Source organism: Barbus barbus (assembly GCF_936440315.1).
Source record: "Barbus barbus genome assembly, chromosome: 10".
NCBI classification, from domain to species: Eukaryota; Metazoa; Chordata; class Actinopteri; order Cypriniformes; family Cyprinidae; genus Barbus; species Barbus barbus.
In genome coordinates this window covers 20787971-20804683 of record NC_136738.1, presented here as the reverse complement: position 1 = coordinate 20804683, position 16713 = coordinate 20787971, and the positions used below count along the sequence as shown (strand labels likewise).

Below are 16713 nucleotides of genomic sequence, written 5' to 3'. Positions count from 1 at the left end.
AAATGTAAGCTCAAATGTAAGCTATTTCAACTGACAGGTCAAGAAATCACACTGAACGTGGATTCATTTACAGTTGTCTGCACTAAACGAATCGACTAATATTATCATCTTGGGTATGGTGGTGTTAGCGATGAAATGATTGTGTGAAATAATCACCTAGAGGACGTCTTAAATATGCACACTCAACACAAGAAAAGCACACACTCCAAAGTGATGACATTGACACGGCCCATGTTTGGAATGAGCAACGCTCGTTATAAATGTGCTCGACAAGGGACGCGATTACAGCACTGTGGATATTTTGGTCTTTGTGCCTCAAAGTCATGTTCTAACTGAAATGAATTTATTACAATATGTGCAGTGATATGAAACATCTAGCTGTAGGGGTGAATCTTGCTTAAATAGCTGAGGCAGAACAAGACATCAAACAGCTCATAACTACTGTATATTTCTGTCTAAGAGAGAGGAAATACATCATATTCTCAGCCAAAGAGAGTCTTGATCCACCGCTGGGGCTACAATACTGATCTATGTCTACTAAAATACACTAAAGAAAGCAGGCAGACATGAAAAAAGTCAACAATTTGATAGACAGCACATTTGTGGCTTCTCAAACCCTAACAGTTCAAATTTCACCGATGAGCAACAGAAACCTTTTATTCTCATGAAAGGGCCGAACTTGAATTACAGTCACCATTGATTGCCACTTTATATGTAGTTTTTCCAAGGTTGATAGAAACTTTAACCTCATTTTCAATAAAGAAGAAAAACATGAAACGTTCCAGACCTTGAATTTTTACAATGCTGTGTTGAATTATGCAGCGATCAGTCAATTATTCATCTCGAAGCCTCTCTGTTACAGCCACGCTTTCGAAAGCATGCAAAATGGACCTGTGCACGGCCGTGCTGTGTCAACACATTTCCATCAGAATTGCTTACGACAGGAAATTGTCAGTGTCAATTCTGCCTAAGCTTTTATAAATTTGAAATAACACTAATATCAATTAGCTGCATTGCTTCGAAGACAGTTTTCTGAGCCAAACAGTTAGGTGCTCTCATGGGTCATTTCTGTTATGCATTACCTTTTGAGCTCTGCAACTTGTAGACTTTTTGTTCATGCTGTAAAAAAGTCTTTCCATAAAAATCTGTTCAACTTTTTTCAGGCAATTCTTAATTATGACTTGATTAGTTAAAAAATGCCAAAAATAAACAGGATAATTAACAATGGAAATAAGGGGCCATTGCTCTGTAGGGGATTGAGAGCGAGTCAGATCACCTTTATTTCTTTAGCGCTTTATACAAGATTGTTTCAAAGCGGCTTCACAGTAATAAACAGGAAAATAGCAGAACCAATTATGGAAACTCGGTTATGGAAACTATTTAGATTCTGCTGTAAAGCAGCTCTAGAAAGACAATAGTTTCATTATTTAACTCAAGTCAGTTCAGTTGAGTTCAAAAACTGTGTAAAGTTCATCAATTTTTAACTTATATAATGATACTATGTTAACTTTCTGATCATGTTTTAAAGTTAGACAAACCAGCTAGCAATGCAAAATTAAGAGGAATTATCAAATCCATCATTAATACTTACAGATGTTTGTGTTTCCCATCTCACTTCCTGAAGGATGCTGTCATTACGGAAATGTTTTTTTTTAAACCAGAAAGTGAAAGATGGCAAATTTATAAAAGGATTACCAATTAAAACAATATAACCAAGTACATTTTCATTAGATGAAGTACAAATTAAAAAACACTTTTATTTATTTTTTAATCAAGAGGATTTTATCTTAGAAGCAGCCTGGGCGAAAAAAAAAAAAAAAAAAGGTAAAACTCATACCCATGTTCACTTAATTATATTAAAATAAAAATAAACTGTGATTTTATTTATCAAGTACTGTACATGATGGAAGCAAGAAAATGAACTGCATAACAGGATTTGGTTGGCTCAATCCTAACAGATTATCAATAAGTAATTAACTTAAATGAAGAGATGTAAGTTTCTTCTTGTTTCCTTCTTTCTTCAAACACATTTTGAATATGTGGCTTTTCCCTGGAATATTGTGCTCATTCAGCTGGAATGAATGAAAGGTATTATTTCTCAGTCATGTGTTTTGTAGAGCCGTGTGCTCACTGTACTAAGCATGAGTGGTTTTATTCTGCTAGATATTGTCATTGCTCAGTAACACATGTTTTACAACTCAACCATGAACAATTTTGATTGCCCTTCAGATTAAAATATAAGCACGCCGCTTATGTAATATCATACGTGACGTTTGTTTTGTGGTTGAAAATTTGCAGTCTCTTTACTAGGATACACTGGCAGGATTCGTCTGGATGAACCATGGTAAAATCACATAGATTCAAGAGTTTAACTGCTTTAAACATTGACATTTGGTGATAAAGTCAACACGCATAAACTCTCTCAAGTTGTTTATAATGACAGTGATTCATTCGTAAAAGAGCTTAGTCTAATAATCATTGACTCACAAATATTTTATTACCATATATGACACCATAGAATAGAAAACACACACACTCGTGCAGCTCCACACAGATACACTTCAGTGTGCATACACACACACTCACGCACGCACACACTCTCTCTTACATACTGTGTCATTACAGGAGACATGATCAGAAAAGAGGGAAAAGCACTTTAAAACAAGACATCCTTTCAATATTTATACGTTTCCTTTACTGCCATAGAAAGAAATAAGGAACAACATGTCCATAAATCTTGCTACAGTGTTTACATCACATAAAAAGAAACTTAAAGGCAAGTCCTCATTGATGAGGTAAAAGATACTTTAACATAACACAATAAACATTTGAATTGTTACAGACTGAGGACAAATGTGTGACAAAATAATGTCTATGATTATAGTATAAATAGCTGCCCCGTAACATTAGATCCGTCCATCTAATAAAGGATCCTTTCAACACATATTTTTTCTTGATTATCCAGTAAGTGCCTCATCACCCTCATCATCATCTACTTGGTACAATAAAAGCCTGTAATCTATTATTTAATATATTCAGTATTACCATTAATTAGCACAGTGTAATTTAACTCATCCGGCTGATTGTTTCACTCTTTATTTAAATGTGACAGTTTGGTATTGCCGTGATTTCTTGACTTTTGTCTTTATATAAAGAAAAAAGAATTCTGTTAAGTATGTGAAGAACTAGTGTGGATGTCATCTTTGCAGACAATTGTTATAAGTTCTATCAAATAATTGAGAACATTTTAATAATAATAATAATAAATGGATTTGTTGCCAACAATGTGTTGCCAACAATCTATTAAAATATATCATTTATTTTTATTATTATTACAATTCAGCAATTTGATATAAAAAAAATCTAAATTCAATATGCATTTTTTTTTATCAAACATCATCCACGTGGGGAAGTTATGAAGAATTATTTTCCAGTTATCTTCCCTTTTTATCTCAGATTAACAAATGGTCTAATACTATTTTGTCTGCAACTTTTGTCTGTTGCATGTTAGTTAAACTATTGACCTGTATAATAAATAATTGAAATGATACATTAAATACTTATTATTTAAAGTGGCCTATCACTGAAAGAAATTGAGTGTAATGATGGTCAGTAACATTTGGCGATCTGTACAACTTTCCATAAACTTGAGATTCAATCCATACAAGATTCAGATTCATGATACTGCGATTTGAAAAGTAGTGTTCATCAACTTACTGGGTGTGAGTGAATAAACCCTAAGTACATTTGTTCAGCACAGTTAAGTATTTATTGAATAACATGAATTCAGGACAACACATTTACATGCCTGCATGCTTCCTCACCATAGTGGCAGCGAATTGAAAGAATGATGGCTCAGAAACAAAACAAATCTATAAATTCAATATAAACATTGGTATTGTTCTCCTAATAGATCTACTGCATACACAATACCAACTTTTAACATTATATACAAATACCAAAGTGAGTGAGTTAACCTATCTTCTGTTCTTGTATATACAATAATGATAGAAATGAAGCTTGATTGTTTTTTTTTCTTCTAGTTTAGAAAACATTAAAAGCAAATATTAGTATTTTCTGTTGATCAACACATATTCAAATTCACATTTTTCAGAGGTTCTTCTCCAAGTTTGGATCTTTAACATCTTGGCAAATAGTTGACATTAAGGATTTATGTTTTTTTTTTCTTCTTTTTTAATACAAAACAAAACCTCTGAATCAGATTGAATTTTCGAAGCTTTCACGCTGGTTTAAATACAGTATAAAAAATCTTCAGTGCTGTGAATTTGTTGTAAATATTATCACCAAGTGTACCGAACGGTACATTTTACTGTGCTCAAATTGTCGCCTTCGCTAACTTTTCATATCCAAACCCACATCTGGCATAATATAACGTTTATATCAGTGAGAATAAGAGCCCTAATACTACATTCGGACACAATCCGTCTTCCACATCGGGCCAAGCATAAACCCTTGATGCACCTCTATGAGCGATTGACCTGTTTCTGTAACTAAATTACCCTGCGAGGGGACTCTGGAGAATCTTCATAAGATACACGCCGCCAGTCTTCAACGCCATGCTGTTAGTACATCACTGTGGTTTTCAGAAAAAGTCTTCCATCTGCTAACGATAAAACAAAGGGAGAGAATAATAATAAGTACACTGAACAGAATAGAGCCATAAAGCAAGTATAAGTAACAGTGATGCAATGCAAATGCACAAACTACACCATTGTAAACCCTGGATCAATGTATGTCACATTTTGTATGTCACTCATGATGCGAAGCACTTCACAAATGACACTTTCTGTGCATAAATGACATTAAGTACAAAAAAAGCAGCCGTTACTGTGCAATGCCTTCTCCGACGCGTACAATCTAATGAGCTTTGTCCATTTCCAGGGAACCTTCGTTGGCAAGTGCATGCCTGAATGAGCGGCAGCTCTCTTTGCTTCTTCTGGTAAAAGCATCTGTTAGGCATGGCTCAGGAGCTTGTTTGACGTTTATTACCAGAACATTTCCTCTGTGTCCGGGAATGCTGCATCACTGCATTTAAGCAGTGTTTCCTCTCTTTGGCAGTGCAACTAAATAAATAAAATTTTGATGAGCAAAAGTGGTGACTGATCGAGGATGCTCTGTGTTAAAATTAGCTTAAACAAGATTTATAGTTTGAGTCTGACTTTTTTAGGATTGCTCAGCGATACCACAGATATCAAATCATTTTGATTGTGTGATCCATTGATTTTGAATAAAAAGCCTTTTTTCTTCTACGGTTAATCATACATTCCTAAATATGTGCACAGTGATTTTATTTAACTGTGAAATATATACATATGGATTCATGCGAATCTAGTAATCTAATGGACATTGATTAATTGCGGGCTGTGCATGGAGCTGCAATACGCTTTCTTGTTTTTCTCTAATGTTATTTGTCACTCAGTGGCCTCTTATATAAAAGGGGTTAATATTGTGAATATCTCAAAAATATGAAAGATGCTGTGATATATGGCTCTAGGCTCACAGGGCATGTCAAAAAATTCATCCACAGCATCAACCCCTTTATATAAATGGTACGTACAAATTAATTTAGATCACGATAAATGTATGTGATATTGAGTGACTCAGAACACATCTTATTTAGTGCAGGAGGTGTTTAGTATGGTTGATACAGTATTTTGATATCAAACAACAATTAAGCAAATCAAAATCAAACCCAAGATTACTTATCCTAAAAGATGTAGAAAATATACATTAAACTATTAAAATACCACAGTTACTTCTACACAACCTGAGAACAACGACAACAAAAACAAGCAGAGAGCTAATCTTAAATGTACAAATTAGCATATTAATTCTGGGTCAAATGGAGTGTAGCTAAACTAGCTTGTGCAAACAGTGCCAGGAATGCTTCTTGAGTGGGAAAAATCGAATGACTGCCATGCTGTTTTATGAAAGAACCTCCCTCATTAAAATAGGTTAAAACTTTGGCATTTTTATATTCAAATCAAGATGAAAAGTTCATTAAAGAGGATAAATATTTCATTAGATGCTAAATAAAACAAAGGAATTTTTGGCTTCTCTCAGCATAAAATTCCTTTGAAAGATTAATTAATACATGTAAATTATGCAAATTATGCCCATGCAAATATTTTATGAAGACAATTAAGGGAACCATTAATTACTGCCTTTTTTGCTTCAGTGACATTCATTCATTTAATTTCAATTTCACTTTAACTGTTTTGATGTTTAATCTTGCAACAAAGAACTTTATCTCCCCTCACAGGGTCGTGTAAACTTGCAGAAAACATCGAGAGGCGAGCACTGAGCATCGGGAAGAGATACCGGGGAGATATGATGTTCAGTATCACAAGGAATTAGTGGCAAGATGTGCTCCCAGAAGCACAGAGCCAGGAAAAACCGTCAAGCTTATTCTTGGAATGGATTCAAAACACTGGAAAAGCAATTAATAAACACAGACTGTGTTAATATAGCAGAATTACAGAGTGTGACAAAAGACAAATAGAAATAATTAGTTCTCTGAAATTATGCTCTCATTATTTTTTTTCCCCCAACAGCCAAGTGCTGAAATTATAGCACGTCTCTTTGTTTTTTTTTTTGTATACGAATTGGAATTGAAATTTTCCCTCACATGCAAGTGGAATTTATCAGCATCCTTTTTTATGTTTTTGCCATTTGAGAGTAATTATGCCACACTGGTTGTAGGCCACAACATCCATGACATGAACACACACATACATACATAACATACATAATAAGAACAATTTTCTTCTAGCTAAAATGACCTCAATGTCTCAAATTCTACTATATCTGCTCAAAAAACTACTGACAAAAGCAATTCGAGTAATGAACAATCTTCTCTCTAAGCTTATGCTAACTTTCTGAAACTAGCAATTAATGCTGGAAAATTATTAATCTTTAGACATAAGAACCATCATAATGCTAATGACATTATATGCTCTGAAAAAATCATTTCCTGCTCATCAAGTCAATGTCATTTAATTTATTCGGGTAAAAGCATACTCCTTGTACTGGATCTCCATTTATTTTTACTAAAAACTTCCTTCACACACACACAAAAAATTAACTAGGCTAATCAAACTGGGTTACGGGGCTTTTACTTGCGACGGGGTATTAAAATGCCATTTCCTACATTTCATAGCAATTTCCACACACTATTTTCAAAGGGAAATTGAGACCACTCAAGACGAGGTTTTTTGTATCACATGTGCTGCTGGGTGCAATTAAAATAGACATCAGAGCGGCGAGCGACTTAACACTTAAGGTGTAGTTAAAAGAGGGTGACTGAAACATTTGCAAATGGGCAAGTGGTTTTCTGTGAAACGATACCAGACTAAACCAGGTCCATAAATACCCATACACCTATAAAGTGCATGTGTATTTATTTGAGTGGGTGTGTTGTGCTCTTGCGAGGTAACTCCACTGTGGGTCATCTTCAGATAATGAAACTTCTTATTATGCTCATTAAATTGCATTGGTCTCTGAGGTACACAACATAGGCAGGGTCTTACTGTCAAGGGGGTCTATCTTTAAAATGATTCTCTGTCTTATATCCAAAGAATCTTATCTTTGAACTTCACATTTTGAGCTGAACACCATCTTTGCCACGGTATGTATACACTATATATACATAAAGGAATATATTTTGAGGAACTTTTTTGTCCATACAGTCAAAGTTAATGAGGTCCAAAGCAGATTAAAATAAAATAAAATATTTTTTCAAAATATTTCATTTTGTGTACGAGAAAGAGAGTCATACAGTTTTGGAACGACATGAGGGTGAAAAATGATGACAGGATATTCATTTTTGGGTGAACTATCCCTTTAATAATATTTTAGAATACCCCTGCTGGTAAAAAGTACAAAACAAAAGTACAATTTTAATCGACTCGATGGGCTTGTTTAATGTTTAATCTTCTCCTTGTTCCTCGTTTAATATCCCATCAAATTCCTTGACACACTCACAAAGAATCGACTCTCCAACCATGCCATTGTCATGACGCACATTTGCATGATTTTCCCTGTCTAGAAATGTTCTCCTGACAGATCCCAGTGATCTTGACCTTCCTCTTGAACTGTAGGATCTGCAGCCCAGATGGCAGGCTGCATGCATGAACAGCAGGCCGAGTTAAAGCGAGGCTCATATACTGGAGCTGAGCTGAGATTTATAGTCTCCTCAAAAACACGTACCTTGTATTGTCCTCTCAGCATCTGTTCTGCCACTGCTGCGGTCAGTCTCTATCTCCTGGGTCAACGAGTCTGGCAAAATGAAAAGATAATGACGATTAAACATCCATGACATCTGTGCTTAATTAGGAAAGTTTTTCGAGCCTCATCTTTTGCGATGGCGGAGGGTGGATGTGCTCGGATCGCTTGGGTCAGGGCGAAGCTTCGACCAATGGATGAGCAGTGTTACGAATACTGAACAGAGCATTTCTCCACATGTTAGCCTGACATTATGGATCTTGCTAAGCTTGCTGCAGATGTAGCTAATGTAGCATATGCTAGTTTTATTCCACATCTTAAACTGTTTAGGGTGTATTAAAATGTGCCCAATGCAGTGTTATTTATATACAATTATATAATTTATTATTATTATCATTTTGAATTGACTTTTCTATTTTCAGTTTTCATTTTATTTTAGTTTTAATAATTTTGTTTTTTATGCTTTTGTCTCGCTCTTTATTTATTTATTATTCCTATAGAGCTTAATTTTCTTCTTACTTTTAGTAATTATTGTTTGATTCAGTTAGATGCCAGGGCAACATCTCAAATGTTCTAAACTTAAAGTTTAAAATTTCATCTAGTATTTATATTTCAGCATTATTTAAATTGACAAAAATATTTCTAATAGATTTAATTAACAATAACATCAGTGGTCCATTGTGCCCAATACGCACATGCAAACAAGATTTGGTTTTAAACTATCATGATCTCACTTCATCATTATGCAAGGTTCTCAGAAAATATTTGAGCATATTATAAATCTCTATGAAATACTTAATTCTGATTGGTCAATGGTGCAACCCCCCCCCCAAACATATTTGCTACATAATTTGTTTCTACAAAATGTCTCTTGTATCACTTCATGGTCTCTTTTTTCTTTAGATTTTTCTAAACTTAAATCAATATTTCATGGCCATTTATACATTTTTTTAGTCATTAGATGCATATTAATTGGTGCAGTCACCTCGTAATTATCGCCAATTAAAGCCCTTTTTTTTAAGACCCCAACATGAAGATTCATTTTTTTTGCGATAATGACCTACTTCTTATGTTATCTTCAACATATTGAAGCATATTTTAGATTATTCTCAGAAAGTAACTACACAATAACAACAAAACGGATATTTCACATGAAGCGACCTTCATCAATAGTGTAAATTCTTATCTTCAACACATCTCATAAGACTTAACAATGGAACAGAAAACCACATTTCTACATCCCTTTAATAAATTTAAGTATGTTAACCTTCTGGAAAGGAGTCTCACCATTGAGTGATCTGAGACTTTCTGTGGGTGATGTCTGTTTCAGGGATTGTTCCACCTGCTCTCGTCGTTTTGACTCATATTCCAGCGCCTCCTGCAATTTCCTCTTCGCTTTCTTCTCCTTCTTCAGCCGCTTCTGAATGATCGCTGCATTCAAAGAACAGCAGTCAAGGACACAGTCATATACAGCGGTATATCTGATTTTAAGGACTAAAGGAAGGGGAGTTGAGTTTTCAAACTCTGTTAGTGAGGAAATATTCATAGAAAAGTTGCAGCTGAAAAAATGTTCCCGTTCAATGAGAAATTGACTGTGTCATTAGCGAAATAATTGAGCCAGCGATAACCTGGATTAACCTAGGTTAAAATGCCAATGAGACGAGGTTAAGGGAAACTTTCGGTAAAGAAAGAGAGGAGAGAGGCACGCTGAATATTAAACAGAAGAAAGCTGGAGGGCTGTAGGCACATTTATAAGGATCCTTCTGTGAAACTGGCTTAATAAGCTCAATTTGATTCATTATGTAGGATAAATACATAGAACATGAGACCATTAAGTCACACTTAGCTATACTTTTGTGCAGAAAAATCTAAATCATTTATTGATGTCAAAATGTAGATTCATAATTATATTTTCATGCAATAATAGAGTACAAAAGAGTACGTAACTAGAGGCCATCTGTAATACACATATCACTTTTAATCTCAAAGAGAGTTGAAAATTATTAGCTAAACTATTATCAATCTGTAGTCCAATCATGGCCTTCCCTCGAGAAATATTGTGGCTCATTTAGAAACATTTACCATATAAATGACTTATTCATATTTCCATGACTTTAACCACACTCACTTAAATGAGGACTTTGTAAATCTTTCTAATGCACTCTGTGCATTTAGACGTTGTCTATGTATGTAGTTACGGTAATATACTGTTTTCCCACAAGCACTTCTGCACACATAATCAATATGTGCTCATGTATTGATTGTAATGTGAATATGCCTCATTTTGCTCGATTTATGACCTTGTCTCTATTACTTTGGCAGTATGTTTTTTGTGTGCTTGTAATTAACAACTGAGCTTGTAACATGGCTTTTCAGGTCATTTTAATGCAGTTTTGCACTAATTGTAAAATAATGCATTGAAGGCCATTTTTTAAGGAGATATTGGCATTTTCTAAAGAAAATGTGGTACTTGCTGTGCAAAACTTGCGGCCAAGATGCTCTGATTGCTTATAGGGCCAGGATTTAAAAAAAAATCATCATCACGTCTCTACGAAAACTGATCCCTAGAATTTTCAGCAGCCACTAGTGTGACATGATCCTTCAGAAATCATTGTAATGTGCTGATTTGGCGCTCAAGTAGCCTTTCTTAATGTGATTACAGCTGTTAACCATGAGACATTTTATTTTTCAGGATTCTTTGATGAATAGGAAGTTTGTTCCATTTATTTGATCATGATCTTGTTTATGTTTGCAGCACAAACAAGCTACGGACAAAATGAAAAATAAGGGGACCAAAAAAGACTAAGTAACAAATTCCGATTTTATTGTAACATCTGATGCATTTCTATTTCTATATATATTCTAGGCCTAATTATGGTGGCTTGTTTTCTCGCCATTTCTCATAAATATTCTTTCATGAAAAATCACCCAGAACACCCTTAATAACTGCCTAGCAATTCCGTTGTGATCATTTGCAACATCTTAGAATCTGCAAATACTATACGACCACACAAAATGACTTTTACACAGGTAAGCAACACTGCCATTTTACTCAGAAAATGTCAAATCTAGATATAAAAGACGACATAAAACGCTGATTATGAATACATTTTTATAGATAATATAGTCTGACTACCTAGTTAGTCAGACTAAGAATGCATGTTAATGAGCTGATTAAAATGAAGTAATTCACATAAAAGGACACATGGTATATTTTTTATATGGCGAGAAAAAAATATGTCTTCATAATTACGATTTACAGGGGCAAATACAGCCCCTTAATGCAAAAGTGAATTTCTGAAATTGGTGTGTACAGTAAAATGCTTTGCCTTTTTTCATGAAATGCCTCTAGAGCCTGGAATCTGACTATAGAAGATACAATAAATTGTGTGTACTGTAGTGTGTAAGTTTTTTAGTAATACACACCTCTGTTCTTCTGCTCGACAGCCAGTTGTTTCTCCAAGGTTTCTCTGAGCTCTCGCTCTCTAAACAGCTCCATCTTCAGCTCCGTCTTCTCCAGCTGCACTTGTTTCTCCTGAGCGCGGGCGTTATCAATTGCTACCTTCAGCAAACCCTGAAGCAGAAGACAAACTCACCTTATACACAGTCCACACACACACCTCCTCATGAGTCAATAAACTGTATGAATGGTTTAGTTTATGCTAGAGCAGCAGCACTTAAACTTAGGAAAGTATTCTGAAGAAAACAATCAGTCAATAGTCCACACAATCAAAGTCAATGTAACTCTTGTTGTACAGCGCCCCCACATTTTTTTTAAATATCATAGAAAATCATGTTTGGAATGACAAGAAAGTAAGTAAATGATAACAGGACTTAAAATTTTGGATGAACTGCCCTTTCAAGTTTAAGAACTATATAAATACTTTAAACAAAGTTATGAAAGCAACATGGGCATAATGAGAGCCTTAATGAACCTATACGTTTTTGTCAGTTTGTGAAACCGCAGGTTGTTTAAGAACGATCAAATCTTGAGCTAAACAGCTGCTTGTCTCAAAACAACACTTAAAGCAGCATTTGCCACGCGAACTGCGTGGTGACCATTTCAAAACAATTATTCCCTGTACGCATGCAATTAAGCCAAATGCAATGGGCTATATCATACTAATTGTTCCTTCTTATGACCCCAATTTAGACTAAGTTGCTTTATCTCAATTTTCTGCTTGGGTTCGTTTTGTTGATTTGTGTGTGAATGTTCAATCAAAACATTACCCTGAAATCATGATTAAAGATGACTGACTGAACTGAGTCCTGCTAATTAACAATGGGGCCAAAAGCAGCGCGATAGATCTGATGACCATATCACAAGAGCAATGAGCAAACCTCTCACTCCCCATACTGTACCCACATCATTAGTCTCAGAGGCGGTGTTAATCAACTACATTCATCTTTCTGACTGGGTCTTACTTGCATGACAACCACAGTGGTGATCAAGGGAGTCGTGCTGAATATACGCCGCTATGCGTTTGTTTTGATGGGAAACATCACAGCTGGAGGAGGAAAGTACTATATTAACTTTTTTGCCACACTTGGCACAGGCAAATGCAGCCTCTGTATAAAGACTCTTCTTACTACCATTAAAAAGAAGCTTTTTTTTTTTTTATATCGATTTCAAAATGTAATTTATTCCTGTCATTACTCTAGTCGTCAGTGTTACATGATCCTTCAGAAATCATTCTAATAATAAATCATTCTAAAACTTCAGAACTGCAGCACTGCTAACACTTGCATATGATAAATGACTTGTTTTTCTTCTTTTGCAAGTTGCTTTAGATAAAAGTGTCTACTAAATGACCAAATGTAAAGAGCATAAATATTTTTTACTGTATGAATGTTTGACTTAAACTCAACAATGAGTTAATATCACTGCACATCATCCTCCTCTCACAATGTTTTCCCAAACTGCTGCTTATTATTGCTGTAATTTGTGATAAACAACTTGATGTGCCATCTCCTTCCATTATGTGTAATCTTGAGCATCACTGGTGTTTATTGTGTTATGACACATGACGTGATAAGATCATGACATGTGTCAGCTGGCCAGTCCACTGTGGGCTAAAATAAAATGTTACTATGGCAACCAGCTGATGGTCTGCTAAAATTCAAGAGGAAACTTGATGATGATCTTTTATTGGAAACACCATATAATTGAATTCCGACTGATTTTACACGTATAATTAATTGCTAAAACTAGAAAGTCAAAATTAATTTATCAATTTGTTTCATTTGAATGTATGAATTTCTTTGGATGTTTCACCTCAATCTGTTAAATGCTCATCACTTAATACCATTTTTGAATATATGCTGGAAAAAAACTGCTTAGGGTATTTTTATGCTCTCAGCTGCTTTTAGCTGATCTTATATTCAAGATAATAATTTTACTCTAAAACAAACTTCTCACTTGCCGTCCAGCATTTTACCAATTCACTAGTTAGTAGACCATCTGAATCAACCATTCAGAACTGGATAAAACTATTCATGGCATATTTCACTTGCTACTAAAGATCTTCTGACAGAGAGGTCTCTTACCTGGATGTTAGTCAGAAGGGTCTCTATAGATGACAGGCCATCAGGGAAGAGGAAGGGTGAGGGGAATCCTGGAGGTAAAGTCTGACCCGCAAACGAGAGCCTCTCATAACTGTCTCTTGCTGTTGGCGTGCACATGGGGGTTTCTTCTGGTGGCAAACAGAGAAACATACACATTCAGCACAACAGATTACACACTCCATGTAGTACTGTGCTGAAAAATAAATCATTATTTTCCCGAATTGGTGTTTATACACCCAGATTGTTTGTGAGAGTAAAATTAACATCTATACAAGCATGCCCAATCAAGCACATATGATTGATAGCCCATTCTGTCAGTGTCACACGGCACTCTATTATTGATGCTTCTGTATTTATAGCTGCTATAAATGCTTGAGAGATTTTACATGCAGATAGAAGGAGAGATTCTTGTTATAAAAAAAAACAAAAGAATAGGCATTTGCATTTTTGGAAAGTGTATGTTCTTGGTAGCACTGAAGGCACGGATATGTTGAGAGACAAAGTCCACCCTTTCCATATGGCACGAAAACTCTCTGATAGGAAAAGACCGCACTCAAGCAGATGCATATAGCAAGCTGAGATTATCAAGGGCCCTGGCTTCTCAACAAAGGCCATATGGCACAAGGTGGTGAACCTTCATTGACCATGTTTCAACACTACTGCTGCCCCCTTAGCAGACTGGCAATGCCATTTTGAGCAAATGAATTAAACCCCTCAAAGGAATCGGTGCATAAAAAATCAATATGACTGGATGAGATTCAAGAGGCACCTGGTAGAACAAAACAGAGGAGTAAGATAAATATCATTTATTCTCTCTCAATCGATGGTTGACACATAAATGTGCAGGTGTAAAATGTCACAGGTGGGGCTGCAGTTAAAACCCTCTGGAAATAAAAGAAAAAGGATTTTATGTCTGCCAGACAAATAAAAACAGGGCCTGGCACATTAAAGAGTATATATTTTATCACCTAGTCCACAGGGACTTCCTGCTGAATGTCATAAGGAGAGAAAACGCTGGGATGAGCACTGTAAATTGTGCAGCATGTCTTTACAAACAGCTTTCCAAGATTAATCACCACGTCAACTTGTTAAACATTATGCGGGTGAATGAAAGTAATAGAAAGTACCATGTGTTAAAAAAAAAAGAAAAAAAAAAAAGAAATCTTTATAGTGTAGTAAACACTTATGTTACAATCAACATGCATTGCATTTAGATTTATGTATTTGGCAGACACTTTAATCCAAAACTATTCATAATACATGCAATACATTTTAAATGGTTTGTAATTTCTAGGAATTGAAACCCATGTTTCAGGAACATACGCACTGCAATAAAAACAGATTTTAATTTTAATTTATTTTTTTAGATATATTTAATAATTCCCTGAATTAGAATTGCATTTCATAACCTAAAGTCTAACTGAGCATAATCATTCAATCTGAATTCAGTCTGTTGCTATTATGACAATGTTTTAATTTGTTTGTGTGTGTGTGTGTGTGTGTGGTGTGTGTGAATAATTGTCATTATTCTTTATGAAAATCCATCTTTATTCAATTAGAATATTTTATAAAATTTTATAAATGTTAAATCTTTTACATAAAAACTATTTTAAAAAATAAAACATAAACAATTAAAATTGAATAAAAAACAATATGGGTACTATTCAGTTTTGCCATTATTTTTTATTCAAATATGTTTATATTCAATTTGATTGAACTATATTTTACAAATACTATTTTAGAATATTTTTTATAAATATAGAATCTTTTAAAGTAACACAATTTCAAAAAAATTTAATTATTAGAAATACTAATTATTAGACACATTTTAGATTCAAATGACAGAAGAGACAAGTAAATAATAACCAAAATAAAATAAAACTAATTAATCAAAAGTTTCAATTAATTTAAATTCATACCTAAATATGTTATAGTTTATTGTAAATCACTGAGATTTGACCCTACATTTGACCCTACATTTTTTTCAGTTATCAGCCAGATATTTAACCACCAGGCTACACTACTACCTACCTAAATAAAAAATAAAATAAAACAAGTTTTCTAGTGCTCTGAGTATGTGAGCAGCATCAGAAAGAGAATAACGTGAGTTCGGACACTGAGCAGATGTCCGGTGGGATTGAAATGTAAAGTAGATTCCTGCTCACTTCCTGTGAACAGCCACCAGTGCCTGTCAGTGCCCTGATGACATCATCTGCCATTCATCAGTTCCGTTAGGGCAGACCTCTGCCATCTGCTGCACCGGCCATCATAACTCTACATCTATCTCCACACACACACTTACACACTTACACACTTACACACAGGCCATCAAAACTCCACATTTATCTTAACAGCCACAGCCTTATAGGCCTGCATTCATCACTACACACACATCCGTACAGGCCTCATAACCCCTGAATCCATCTCCACACACAGATGCACAAACATGTACACACGGACTATCATAACTCACTTTAAACCACACAGCCCTGCGCTGACACTATCTTCACGCTGTCATAGCGTGCTGCCAATCACAGAAGTCTCAGACAACATTCTGCCTGCTACAAAACGAGACATCACACAGGCCATGTCACCTACTACCAGAACACAGCAGAATGATTCAGACTGTCTAAAAGGCAAGAATGTCTCAGTAACACATTCTATAAAGCCTGTATAATGTATGTATTACATTATGATTATTTATTAGGGATGCACAACATATCTGTACCATATAGTTCAAGCTCATTTACTCCATTTTTACATTTAGGTTATTTTTGCTGTCATCTACAGTAATACTCTCTAAAAGTTAATCTTTAAAACACTAATAATTTAACATTGTAAAACTTTTTTTCATACATTTCAGTACTTTTTCATACTGTATATTATAATATTGTGATGCCTAAA

The 16713-nt window shown here is 34.8% G+C and overlaps 1 protein-coding gene across 12 annotated transcripts in view; it reads right to left on the bottom strand.

Annotated features, from left to right (window-relative positions):
- Positions 1-2475: 2475 nt before the first annotated feature.
- LOC306876478 (dachshund homolog 1-like) overlaps positions 2476-16713 on the bottom strand; it is a 112751-nt gene continuing 98513 nt past the window's right edge. For 4 of the 12 annotated variants that reach the window (XM_079427675.1, XM_079427684.1, XM_079427676.1 and 1 more), the window contains 5 exons: positions 13792-13937; positions 11671-11818; positions 9532-9675; positions 8230-8298; positions 2476-4624 (listed from right to left, as the gene is read on the bottom strand). In XM_079427675.1, coding sequence (XP_079283801.1) covers positions 4584-4624; positions 8230-8298; positions 9532-9675; positions 11671-11818; positions 13792-13937 — 548 coding nt within the window. In that variant the 3' untranslated portion in view covers positions 2476-4583. The remainder of the gene's footprint in view (positions 4625-8229; positions 8299-9531; positions 9676-11670; positions 11819-13791; positions 13938-16713) is intronic. The other 8 variants (XM_079427682.1, XM_079427686.1, XM_079427678.1 and 5 more) reach the window with 5 other exon arrangements.